This window comes from Oryctolagus cuniculus, chromosome 3, assembly GCF_964237555.1.
Source record: "Oryctolagus cuniculus chromosome 3, mOryCun1.1, whole genome shotgun sequence".
Taxonomy (NCBI): domain Eukaryota; kingdom Metazoa; phylum Chordata; class Mammalia; order Lagomorpha; family Leporidae; genus Oryctolagus; species Oryctolagus cuniculus.
This window is the reverse complement of record NC_091434.1, coordinates 167,373,202-167,386,951: the sequence shown is the minus strand read 5'-3', so window position 1 is coordinate 167,386,951 and position 13,750 is coordinate 167,373,202. Positions and strand designations below refer to the sequence as shown.

The 13,750-nt window shown below is 41.2% G+C and overlaps 1 protein-coding gene across 9 annotated transcripts in view; it reads right to left on the bottom strand.

Annotated features, from left to right (window-relative positions):
• The window catches only part of MKLN1 (muskelin 1), a 365,877-nt gene that overhangs the window by 128,762 nt on the left and 223,365 nt on the right, over positions 1-13,750 (bottom strand). For 7 of the 9 annotated variants that reach the window (XM_070071320.1, XM_070071319.1, XM_070071316.1 and 4 more), the window contains one exon: positions 10,901-10,970. The exons of 1 other annotated variant lie outside the window; for it this stretch is intronic. Coding sequence is in view for 1 of the 8 variants with exons in the window: in XM_051849786.2 (XP_051705746.1) it covers positions 10,901-10,970 (70 nt within the window). In the remaining 7 variants the exon portion in view is untranslated. Of the gene's footprint in view, positions 1-10,900; positions 10,971-12,260; positions 12,390-13,750 lie in introns of those variants that run through there. One more of the 9 variants, XM_070071321.1, reaches the window with a different exon arrangement.

Genomic DNA, 13,750 nt, shown 5'->3' with positions numbered 1-13,750 from the left:
CTTTTAAAAAATCTTATAAAAGAATGTTTAGGAGCCAGCGCTGTGGCATAGTGGGTAAAGCCGTCACCTATAGTGCCGACATCCAATATGAGCGCTGGTTAGAGTCCTGGCTGCTCCACTTCCTATCCAGCTCCCTGCTAATGCACCTGGGAAAGCAGTGGAAGATGGCCCAAGCCCTTGGGCCCCTGCACCTATGTGGAAGACCCAGAAGAAGCTCCTGGCTCCTGGCTTCGGATCGGCTCAGCTCTGGCCATTGTGGCCATTTGGGAAGTGAACCAGAGGATGGAAGACCTCTCTCTCTCTCTCTCTCTCTCTCTGCCTTTCAAATAAATAAATTAATCTAAAAAAAATGCTTATATGACTCTACTGATCATCACAAGAACACAAATGCCCATAAAGAACAGAGTGGATAAACTGTGGAACATCCATACAATGCAATGTTATCCTGTAATGCAAGGGAAGGTCTGGCCCTACCAAGGCAACTGCAGGAGAGACTTGAAATTCAAGAAATGTATATAGCAGGCTAATTTTAAGTTGAGAATTCTGTCTGGTCCACAATGTTATAAATATCCAAATGGCCCTTGACAGAAAAAAGGTTCCCCACTCCTGCAAAGAAATGAAATATCTCTGCCTATGACAATGTGGATGACCCTCAAAAAACATGTTCATAAAAAGTCAGATACAAAGACTACAGATACACACGCACACACAAACACACAGCAGTAGTTAACATGTTGCCTGGGACATCCACATACCATATCAGAGTGCCTGGTTAGTCTCTGCTCAGCTTTCAACCCAACTTCCTTCTAACACACGCCCTGGGAGGCAGCATATGATGGCTCAAGTAATTCGGTCCCTGCCACCCCCAGAGAAGACCTGGATTGAGTTCCATTTTCCTGGCGTCAGTCTGGCCCAGCCCAGCTGTTGCAGGTATTTGGAGAGTGAACCAGTGGATCAAAGATATCTCTTTCTCTCTTTCTGCCTTTTAAATAAAAACTTAGAAATAAAAATTTTTAGAAAAAAAGAATAATCTGCCAGCGCCATGGCTCACTAGGCTAATCCTCTGCCTGCGGCACCGGCACCCCAGGTTCTAGTCCTGGTTGCTCCTCTTCCAGTCCAGCTCTCCGCTGTGGCCCGGGCAGTGGAAGATGGCCCAGGTGCTTGGGCCCTGCACCCGCATGGGAGACCAGGAGGAAGCACCTGGCTCCTGGCTTCAGATAGGCACAGCGTGCTGGCCGTAGCGGCCACTTGGGGGGTAACCAACGGAAAAAAGAAGACCTTTCTCTCTCTCTCTCTAACTCTGCCTATCAAAAAAAAAAAAAAAAAAGAATAATCTGAGTGCATCATAAAAGCTAAAACATATACTAAAGATACACAATGTACTATATTACTCATTGAAGTTACTTTGACCTGCTTAGATCACACTAAAACAGAACACTGTGTCTGTTAACAACTTTAACTGCCCTCTCTGGCCCCAGAAAGAAAAAAATGACCTAACATCACACGTTTACTTACACTACTTGGAAGCCCCTATCTGCAATAGAAGAGGTATGAGCAGTTATCGAGACATCTGTGACTGCACAGAGATTTAACAAATGCTAGCGAATTCACCTGTCATCCTGAAAGGCATATTTTCCAACGACATTATCATTAATTCTCATAACACATATTGGACAAGGGAGAAGGGTAAAACTGCTATTTTAAAGCATTTATGGGGTTTCATTCATGCTACATTTATTTCCAGCACCAGCACAAATGATCCAGAATTAACAGTAATGTTTTCTCATTAAGTCTTAAAATATTTGCCCCCACCATAATGAAAACGGCTTTAATTTTTTGTCTATACAAGTTATACATATTAATTCAAAGTGAGAATCAAAAGGAGATAAAAATATAACACAGACATAAGTAAGAATGTTAATTATTAAATCAGCAACAGGAAGGGCCGGCGGTATGGCACAGCGGGAAACCCACCGCCTGCAGTGCTGGCATCCCACATGGGCGCCAGTTCGAGTCCCCACTTCCAATCCAGCTCTCTGCTCTAGTCTGGGAAAGCAGCAAAAGATGGCCCAAGTCCTTGGGTCTCTGCACCCACATGGGTGACATGAAAGAAGCTCCTGGCTCCTAGCTTCAGACTGGGGAGTGAACCAGTAGATGGAAGATACCTCCCTCCCTCCCTCTCTCTCTGCCTCTCCTCTCTCTGTGTAACTGATTTCCAAATAAATAAATAAATCTTTAAAAAATAAATAAATCAACAATAAGAGTCACTGTGCACTTGCTCCTCATGTAGGACTTCTGTCTTTTATGAGTTGTACTATGGGAATTAAACAGTAAAACTTGTCTTCAAACAGTGCTTTATACTTAGTGTGTATGTGTGGGTGCAAACTGTTGAAATCTTTACTTAGTATAGAGTTGATCTTCTGAATATAAAGATAATTAAAAATAAATCTTAATGAAGAATGGGATAGGAGAGGGAGGAGTGGGAGGGCAGTTATGAAGGGAAGAACCGCTATATTCCAAAAGCTGTACTGATGTGTACCTAAGAAATTTATTAAATAAAAGCTCTCTAAAAAAAAAAAAGACAGAAATTCACAATCACTTGAAATCCATCATCCTGAGATCATCACCACCTCCTCCATTTCACAGAAAATACAGTTTAATCCAGAATCTACGAAGAGATCAAAAAACACCACAACAACCAACCAACCAAGCCACTTAAGAGATGAGCCAAGGACCTCAATAGACATTTTTCAAAAGAGGAAATCCAAATGGCCAACAGACACATGAAAAAATGTTCAGGATCACTAGCAATCAGGGAAATGCAAATCAAAACTACCATGAGGTTTTACCTCACCCTGGTTAGAATGGCCTACATACAGAAATCTACCAACAAAAGATGCTGGTGAGGATGTGGGGAAAAAGGGACACTAACCCACTGTTGGTGGGAATGCAAACTGGTTAAGCCACTATGGAAGTCAGTCTGGAGATTCCTCAGAAACCTGAAGATAACCCTACCACACAACCCAACCATCCCACTCCTTGGAATTTACCCAAAGGAAATTAAATTGGCAAACAAAAAAGCTGTCTGCACCTTAATGTTTATTGCAGCTCAATTCACAATAGCTAAGACCTGGAATCAACCTAAATGCCCATCAACAGTAGACTGGATAAAGAAGTTATGGGACATGTACTCTATAGAATACTATACAGAGTAAAAAAACAATGAAATCTGGTCGTTTGCAACAAAATGGAGGTATCTGGAAAACATCATGCTGAGTAAATTAAGTCAGTCCCAAAGGGACAAATATCATATGTTCTCCCTGATCAGTGACAACTAACCAAGCACCAAAAAGGAAACCTGTTGAAGTGAAATGGACACTATGAGAAACAATGACTTGATCAGACCTTGTCCTGACTGTCGATGAACAACTTAATATTTTAGCCCTTTTAGTATTTTTTTGTTCTACTTAATACTATTGGTTGAACTCTGTAATTAACACACAATTATTTTTAGGTGTTTAAATTTAACTGAAAAGTGATCTCTGTTAAATATAAGAGTAGGAATAAGAGAGGGAGGAGATGTATAATTTGGGACAAAATCAAGCTGACTTGCCCCAAATGGTAGAGTTAGAAATGTGCCAGGGGATTCCAATTCAATCCCATCAAGGTGGCATGTATCAATGCCATCTCACTAGTCCAAGTGATCAATTTCAGTTCACAATTGATCATGATAGGTCTAAGAGTCAAAGGGAACACATAAACAAGACTAGTGTCTGCTAATACTGATAGAATTAAAAAGGGAGAGAACAACGCAACGTGGGAAGTGGGATACACAGCAGACCCATAGAATGGCAGATGTTCTAAACAGCACTCTGGCCTCAGAATAAGCCCTTAAGGCATGCGGATCTGGCTGAAGAGCCCATGAGAGTATTATAGGCATGGAAAGCCAAGACACTCTGGAAAAAAAAAAAAAAAAAAAAAAAAAAAACCAAAACCCTAAATGAAAGATCTCTGTGAGATCCCAGTGGAAAGAACAGGCCATCAAAGAAGGAGGTACCTTTCTCTGAAGGGAAGAGAGAACTTCCACTTTGACCATGACCTTGTCTAAATAAGATTGGAGTCGGCAAACTCAAAAGGCTTCCATAGCCTTGGCAACTCATGACAAGAGCCTAGAGAGATTACTGATGCCATAAACAAGAGTGCCAATTTGTTAAGTCAACAACAGGAGTCACTGTGCACTCACTCCTCATGTAGGATCCTGTTCTTAATGTGTTGTTCAATGTGAATTAATGCTATATCTGGTACTCAAACAGTATTTTACACTTTATGTTTCTGTGTGGGTGCAAACTGTTAAAATCTTTACTTAATATATACTAAATTGATCTCCTGTATATAAAGAGAATTGAAAATGAATCTTGATGTGAATGGAATGGGAGAGAGAGTGGGAGATGGGAGGGCTGCGGGTGGGAGAGAAGTTATGGGGGTGGGGGGGAAGCCATGGTAATCCATAAGCTGTACTTTGGAAATTTATATTTAGTAAATAAAAGTGAAAAAAAATTCTCTATGGACACAGTCACACAGATACATACTTTACTCACACGCAATATCATACGTTCTGCTTTTAATGGGAATAACTTTTTCAAGCAAAATTGTTAAAATGTATTTTTATTTATTTGAAAGGCAGAATTAGAGAGATAGAGGTGTTTCATCCACTGATTCACTCTTCAAATGGTTACAATGTCCAGGGCTGTGCCAGGCCAAAGACAGGAGCATGCAGCTGCTCCTGGTCTCCCACACGGGTGCAGGTCTCCCACACGGGTGCAGGGCCCAAGCACTTGGCCGTCTTCTGCTGCTTTCCCAGGCCAGCAGCAGGGAGCCTGACCAGAAGTGGAGCTGCTGGGACTCAAGCCCTGGTGCCCATATGGGTGCCCACACTGCAGCATCAGCTTTAGTCACTACACCACTAACGCTGGCCCCAGCTGTTTCTAAAATAAACTGCTGAATTTTCCTTTTTGTCCTCTCATCTCCCTGCTTAAGTAACCAATGCTAACAAGTATTTTTGTGCTATTCATATGCTAGTCTGGGTTCACTCCATCAAATACAAATATAAATACATAAACGTAGGCACATATATGTTATACAACATACACACGCACACACACACACACACACTTACTGGCAAGGGGAGGAGAATGATTACTTAGTTAACAATAGTATTTTACTAGGAAATGCCCATGAATGTGGCTGACCTTATTTAATTCCTGGGATGAGATAGTTTGAATGCAGTGCTCGCTGTTGCTGAATAGGTGATCACAACGTGCATTCTGCTTCTTTCTTTGGGAATATCTGAATCTTGTCTCAATGCTCATAACAGATCAGAAATACAGATTTTGATAGCAAAGCGACATTAGTTGTGAGCTCTTGTGAGGAAAGGCATTGGCTTAATCCTCTTTAGAGTTAGACTGTTGGGGTGGGTATAAAAGATGGGGGTCTGTAAAATCTTTTTCTTAGACATTTATTTCCTAGTTCTGTAGAAATGGTTGTAGTAGATGTTCTCTATCATTTAATAATATACTTGTGGACTAAAAGATGTAAGTGCTGTATAAAATCAGCCAATTATGTTAAACTAGCATATCTGCCTTTATTGTGTTTGTCATTAGCCTGAATAGAAAGGCCTTTAAAATTGATTTTTTTTAGAAAGCATTTGAATGCATTTTGTTTGGTATTGTATTTATTCAATAAAGTATTTAATTAGTGCTAAAAAAAATCAACAAAACAATAGTATTTTACTGCAGATCTTTTGCTCCAACTTGCTTTTCTTACTTCACAGAGGCAATCTTTCCAATTTAATAGCTATAAAGACAGTTCATTTTACTGAAGACTAACAATATCCCATAAAAGACATATCCTAGTATTCTTCTGTAAAGTTTTTACCCACAGAATAATATCACTCCGTAACTACTGCATTAAGCACTTGTGTAACATCTAACATCCTTACCGACAGATGCTTTTAGAAGGTCAAGTCCTGAGAAGGAATACTGGGTAGGCAGGTATACTTTCTATATCAATAGCCCTTGCTAGATTACATTTCAGAAGTCAGTATTTTCATCACAATGTATGGGTACCACTCTTTATGTATTTATTTGAAAGGCAGAGTCAGAAAGAGAGAGAGATCTTCTGACCACTGGTTCACTTCCCAAATGGCCACAATGGCGGAAGCCAGAAGCTTCTTCAGGGTCTCCCATGCGAGTGATGGGCTCAAGTAGTTGGTCCATCTTCTATTGCTTTCCTAGGCCAATAACAGGGAGCTGGAGAGGAAGTAGAGCAACTGGGACTCAAAAGCAGCACCCATTTAGGATACTGGTGCCACAGGTGGCAGCTTTATCCTGTAGGCCACAGCACCAACCCCCAAATCATTCTTTTTTTGACAGACAGAGTTAGACAGTGAGAGTGAGAGAGAGAGAGAGAGAAAGGTCTTCCTTTCGCTGGTTCACCCTTCAAATGGCTAATACGGCCGGAGCTACGCCGATCTGAAGCCAGGAGCCAGGTTCCTCCTCCTGGTCTCCCATGCGGGTACAGGTGCCCAAGCACTTGGGCCATCCTCTACTGCCCTCCCGGGCCACAGCAGAGAGCTGGACTGGAAGAGGAGTAGCCAGGACTAGAACCCAGCACCCATATGGGATGTCAGCACCGCAAGCGGAAGATTAACCAAGTGAGCCACAGTGCCAGCCCCCAAATCATTCTTTTAAATGTCTCTCAACCTACATACTGAAAAAGAAAACAACCATAAAACCTTAACATAAAACAAAAAATAAGTATCAGAAAATTCAGAGTACCTTGATGAACAGAAGCTAACCGTGATGAGAAGCCCACATTCACTTGAAGAAAGGGAGCCTTGAAGCTACAAAGTCCCCTAAGCCCAAATCTTTACCATGGGCCTAGTCCACTCTTACAGCAGGCGCAGCAGTAGCAGAAGCAAATGTGGAAAACTCACAACCTTTCTGGCCTAGGAATCAAACAAGTAAGGTTGGGGGGAAAAAAAAAAAAGTTGGGCATAGTGGGGGAATCCCAGAGAAAGTACTAAGGAGAATCTGACTACCCAAATCGCTGACTTCCCACAGAGAACTCAAAACAGCAGCCAAAGACAAAACACCTAGGCTGATAAAGGAGCTGCCTCACTGAAGTGACATCATCCAGAAGCCCCAGAACTGGCACTCACAACGTCCAAAATACAACCCGGAAGTACTCAACATATGCAGAACCAAGAGAGCGGGATACATCCTCCGAGAAAAGAAAATCACTCAACGCCTATCCAAAAAGAACCAGATGCTGGGACAAACAAGGGGCATATAGCTATCCTCAATATTCTCAATATCCTCAATCATGAAGTTAAACAAAATAAGTTTTCAATGAATGAAAACTCAGCACAGAAAGAGAAACAAAAATTCAGAAAGAACAAAAAAAGTCACGGGATGAACTGTCCAGTCAAATGGACAAACAGAGATAACAGGTGAATCTGAAGACAGCCTCAGGCCAGGTCATAAAAGATGCTGAGGCTCCTGGGGCTTCTTAGCTCACTGGGGGAGTCAGCCACCTGGTCTTGAAGACATTCACATGACCCAAGAGAAGGACAAAAGGTGAGGAGTCAAGGCCCCCAGCCAAAGGCAGGAAGTGAGTGTGACAACCCCAGTCAAGCCTTCAAGTAACTGCAGAGCTGGCTGACACACCAGCCACCACCTCACAGAAGACCCTGAGCCAGCATTGCCCAGCTAACGGGTGATTTTTCACACTCAGAAACAGTGTGAAACAATACAGCTCAGTTTTCTTAACTGCTCAGTTTTGCAGGTAATTTGTTACTCAGCAATAGATAACTTAATATACCATCTTAGAACCCCCCCAAATCAATAGTTTATTGAGTAGTTAGGGCCAACCAATTAAATAAGTACTTATGTGCTAATAACCTAATAGTCACATAAAATAAAAGCAGCTAACTAAACTTTGAATGAATGCACAGGCAAACAAATACGTAACACACATAGATAGGCACACACACAATTTCAACTGCACTGAAAATACAGTCCAGGGGCAAGCATTTAGCCAGCAGTCCAGGTGCTGGTTAGGATGCCTATGAGAGGCAGCAGCGATGGCTCAAGTAGTTGGGTTCCTGACACCTTCGCCGAAGACCTGGATTGGTTTCCTGGCTCCCATCTTTGACCCAACCCTGTGCCTCAGCCCAACTCTGGCCTTTGTGTGAATTTGGGGATGGAACCAGTACATGGGAGTATGTGTGTACATTGTGAGCTCTCTCCCAAATAAACAAACAAATATTCCAAATAATAAATAAAGGGAATTTCACAGTAAGGAGGTTATCATGGTTTCTGTTAGAAATAAATAAAAAGATCATCATTTAAAAAAATGAAACAAAAGACACAAATGCATCAAAATTTCAGCAAACAAAAACACGATTAAAAACACAAAGTAAGTTCATCAACATACGCAAAGAGGCTTGAAAAAAAGAGAAGAAAAAGGAAATTAAAACCAATGTCAGTTACAATGAAAAATCCACCAGACTCACAGAATCTAAAACTCAGCCATGCAAGGGATGGGGACATGTATGCAACCGCAACTTTCACACAATGAGAGAATAAGTCATACAACTACTTTGTGAAAACAGTGATGCAATATCTGCTAAAGCTGAACACACACATACCCATCCTATGATTCAGGAACTCTACTCCAATGAATATATCCTGAAGAAACTCTCTTACTAGTGAGTGTGCCAGGAGACAACACACAACAATGTTCATGGCAGCCTATTTCATGATAGCAAATTATAAAAAAAAAAAAAAAAAAACTACCAACAGCAAAATGGATGAGCACATTTTGGCATGTTCATATACTGGAATATATTATTACAGTGAAAAGAAACAAACTGCTATGGTGGGTGTCTGGCAAAACAGTGAGGACTCCACTTGGGACCACGGCATCCCACGTCAGAGTGCCCAGGTTCCTCCCCTGGCTCTACTCCCAGTTCCAGCTTCCCTCTAATGCACACGCTGGGAGGCTGTAGGCTGATGGCTCAGGCTGTAGCATCCCTGCTACCCAGGCAGGAGTTCCTGGATCCTGGCTTCTGCTTGGCTCGTGGCTGTTGGGGGCATATAGGGAGTAAACCAGCAGATGGAAGACTCCTGTCTCTCCCTCTCTCTCTGTGACTCAAATAAACACATAATTTTTAAAAAAAATAATCGTAATATAAAGCAAAAAAAGTCAGATTTATAAATGAGTTAATTTATGCAAAATCAAAGAAAACTAAATCATATTTATATACATATACATAGATAATACTGTAAGAAGACACTTAACAAAATATGAAATAGTTATTGGGGAGGGGTAGAAGACAGATATAAAAAAGGGTTCACAGGAGGCTCTAAAAGGTTATAATCATTTTTCATTTCTAAAAATGGCTGATGATTAAACAGGTTACTTGTTTTATTATCTTTATACTATACACATAAAGGATGAACATATAATAGACAAATTTAGCAATACAAACACATAAATGGCAGGTGGTCTAATGGGCATACAAGTTTTCACAAGTAGCACAAGAATTAAAAAAAAACAAACTTTTATTTACCCATGTGCTTTACCTGTCAAAGCACTGATTCCTCAAGAATAAAGACATACCAAGTGGGCCTAGTACATAACAAGCATTAATGCTGAAAGTATATGACTAAAAGGATGGTAACCTTTTAAAAAGATTTATTTTTATTTATTTGAAAGGCAGAGTTACAGAAAGAGAGAGGCAGAAACAGAGAGAGAGATCTTCCATCCGCTGGTTCACTCCCCAAATGGCTGCAGACCGAAGCCAGAGCCAGGAGCTTCTTCTGGGTCACCCACATGGGTACAGGGCCCCAAGGACTTGAGTCCTCTTCTGCTGCTTTCCCAGGTGCATTATCAGGGAGCTGGATAGGAAGTTAAGCAGGTGGGAACCCAACTGGCACCTATATGGGATGCTATCACAGATGGAAGCTTTACCCACTATGCCACAATGCTGGCCCCCAAAACGGTTACTTTTAAATTCAGAAAATATTGGGTACTACTTTTGTCAAGGAAAAGTATTTAATGATCTTGATGTATACTATTTTCATAAAATAACAAACTGTATTAAATTTATTTTCCCCAAAAAGCAATGAGTCACTGAGTCATAGTTCAGTTTTCCTTAAACAGTTACACATTGAATATAATAGAACACAGGCTAAAATAAAAACAGCAACAGCAACCTACTTAGTACCTCTTGGTTAATATCTAGTTTTGTATCATTAGTAATACAGAAAATAAACAGATTTTAAATCTTCCAGTAGACAGAAGTCTATGCTTCATCAAATCCCACACTGCATTAGCCTTATGAGATCAAAATCCTTCCAAGATTTAAACAAACAAGAGGAGGAAACAGAAGCTGGCATTTTGCCACAGCAAGTTAAGCAGCAGCCTGCAATGCCTGCATCCCATATGGACGCCTGTTCAAGTCCTGACTGCTCCACTTCCGATCTAGCTCTCTGCTGTGGCCTGGGAAAACAGTAGAAGATGGCCCAAGTCCTGAGCCCCTGTACCCATGTGGGAGACCCAGATGAAGCTCCTGGCTCCTGGCTCCAGCCTGGCCCAGCTTTGATCTTTGCAGCCATTTAGGGAGTAAACCAGCCAATGGGAGACCTCTCTCTCTCTGCCTAACTCTGCTTTTCAAATACATAAATTAAAAAAAAAAAAGAGGAAATAAAATTTGACCTTATATTTCAAATACTCAATAAACTACTAATGTATTACAGATAACTTGTATCAACTGAATAAAGGCCCATTTAAATTCTGACTTCTAAACAGCATCAGAGGCTATATGTAATCTTACCTGGGGAGGATAGTTACTCTCTGAAGACCACCTTGAAGATTGGTCATTTGGTTTATCCACTAAAATGTTCCTGAAATAAAGAAAAGAAAATTGTAGCAATTAATTAAAAGAACAGATGAAAACAGACAAAAATAATAATCTACCAGCTAGTGAAAGTAAGAATAGAAAATAGAATAAGCACCACAGGACCGGCACCGCGGCTCACTAGGCTAATCCTCCGCCTTGTGGCGCCGGCACACTGGGTTCTAGTCCCGGTGGGGGCACCGGATTCTGTCCCAGTTGCCCCTCTTCCAGGCCAGCTCTCTGCTGTGGCTAGGGAGTGCAGTGGAGGATGGCCCAAGTGCTTGGGCCCTGCACCCCATGGGAGACCAGGGGAAGCACCTGGCTCCTGCCATCCGATCAGTGTGGTGTGCCGGCCACAGCGTGCCAGCCATGGCGGTCATTGGAGGGTGAACCAATGGCAAAGGAAGACCTGTCTCTCTCTCTCACTGTCCACTCTGCCTATCAAAAAATTAAAAAAAAAAAAAAAAAAAAAAAAAAAAAAAAAAGAAGCAGCACCACAGAAAGATAAAGGTGGAATTTCAAACAATGGAAAAAGTAAGTTTTTATAAGGTAACTTTTGTATTCAAAACGAGTTCTACTATAATAAATTGGGACATATAAAGCAAAAATAAAAGAATAAATTTGGGGAGGAAGAAGATAGCATGACATATAAATGAATTCCTTCATCTTTAACAGTTCTTAGGAAAAAACAATGTTTCTATGGTTGATAAAAAGAAAAAAAGATTTAAAACTACTAAAGTTTAAGACTGAATAAAGAAAAAATACAATCACCTTACAAATTGAGACAGAAAATCAACAAAAAAAACTTGGTAATTTTTACAAAATACAGAAAATAAAAGATTAAAGCTGAAAACATAAAAACAGTTTAAATAAAATGACAATATTTACACCAAATACTGAGAGCCATACATACAAATGTCTTAAAATAACATTGCAAAATATTCTTTGCAGGTAAATAAGTCAACACAATATCTACATAAAGGCACACATATAGTATCAAACAGAGTCACGACAAAGAAGATACACCAGACAGATTACACTTTCTAAAACTGAGCAGAATACAAAACAAAAACTATCAGATGAAAACAGTAACACAATGACATAATCTGCCATGGTAATAATCCAAACAAAACGAAAATAAAGCAAAGATAACAGTAAAGATAAGAAGAAACTGATCTAAAAAATAGGAGATTACTGTCTCTCAGCATCTGAAAAATTATTAAACAAAAAACAAGCACCTATATGTTCAAGGCAGTTGGAAGGAATATTATGAAGAAAAATAAAGGGAGAAACAGACCTGAATGGTGTGAGGGAGTTAGCCAAGGCACAATCTGAGAAATGAGCAGATGGACCACTAAACGCAAAGGCAAGCGGAGCAACAGCTACAGTACGTCCTGGTCCTGTGAATTTGACAGGCCTGCAAGACGGCCCTCTGGAGAGAAAAGGCAGCTGGATATCTAAGGCTGGAATTCAAGAGAGATAACAGGACCAACCAAGATACACGTTTTTAGGGGTGGGCAGCTAGCCTAGCGGTTAAGACGCCCACACCCCACAGGGCAGCATCAGGTTCTATTCCCAGCTCCCTGCCGCAGCAAACAACGGGAAGCAGTGCAGACGCTCAAGTAACTGAGGACACCTGGACTGCACTCCCCTTCCAGGCTTCAGCCCTGGCCCAGCCTCAGCCCAGCCTCAGTCAGGGCAGGCATCTGGAGAGTGAGGCAGTGGATGGGAGCATTCTCGCTTTCTCTCTCTCTCTCTCTCCCTCCTCCCCTTTCCCCCCATTCATGTGGGTGCGCTGTCTCTCAGTCACTCTGCCTCTCAAAAATTAAATTTTAAAAGTTAAAACAGAATATTTCTGGAGAAATTTCTATATAAAAGATATAAAGAAGCATATGACTCCGTGTAAAAATTATTATTTTTATGAAATTATATAAGGCAAGTACAAATACAAGCCCAGAATGAGAAACATCACGATCTTCCTTCAATGCATTTCCACGAACCTGCAGGCAGATGAGAAGTTAGTTTAAACACTGCCTAGTAACTTGAGCCCTCACCGACATTTAAGATCACTTACCACTATGGAAGCATAGTAAAAAAAAAAAAAAAGATGTGGAGAGACAAAGAAAGATCTTCCACCCACTGATTCCCTCTCCAGATGCTCACAGCAGCAAGGCTGGTCCAGGCCAAAGCCAGGAGCCAGGAAGGAACTCTATCTGGATCTCCCATATGGATAACAGGAAACAAGTACCAGGTTCATCCTCTGCTGCTTCTCAGGGCCATGAGCAGGAAGCCATGAACAGGACAACTAACAGTGTAGGACTACACTGAGACTTGACACGGAAGGCAGGTATCCCAAAGAGTGACTTAATAGAACACAACACCTGACCCAAAAATGTTCATTATTATCCTACCTTATAAAACTCCCAAACACCTGTAAAACTTAGAGGTATCACCTATTAAGGCTCAGGACTAAGCAAGAGTCAGTAATCTTTCATAGACATATTTCAATCATGATACCAGGTCACTGTCCCTGGGGTTTTATGTTTTGTCTTAATTTACTTGACAGGCAAGGGGCAGGGAGAGAGTTCTCACCTAAAGTTCATTCCCCAAATGCTGGCAAAAGCCAGGGATGAGCCAGGTCAGTCAGGAACGCAATCTAGGTCTCTCCTATCAGTGGCATGAACCCAATTACCTAAGCCAGCATCACTGCCTCCCAGCATCTCCATTGGTGGGAAGCTGGAATTGGTAGCTGAACACAGGCATTCCCATGTGGAATATGAACATCTT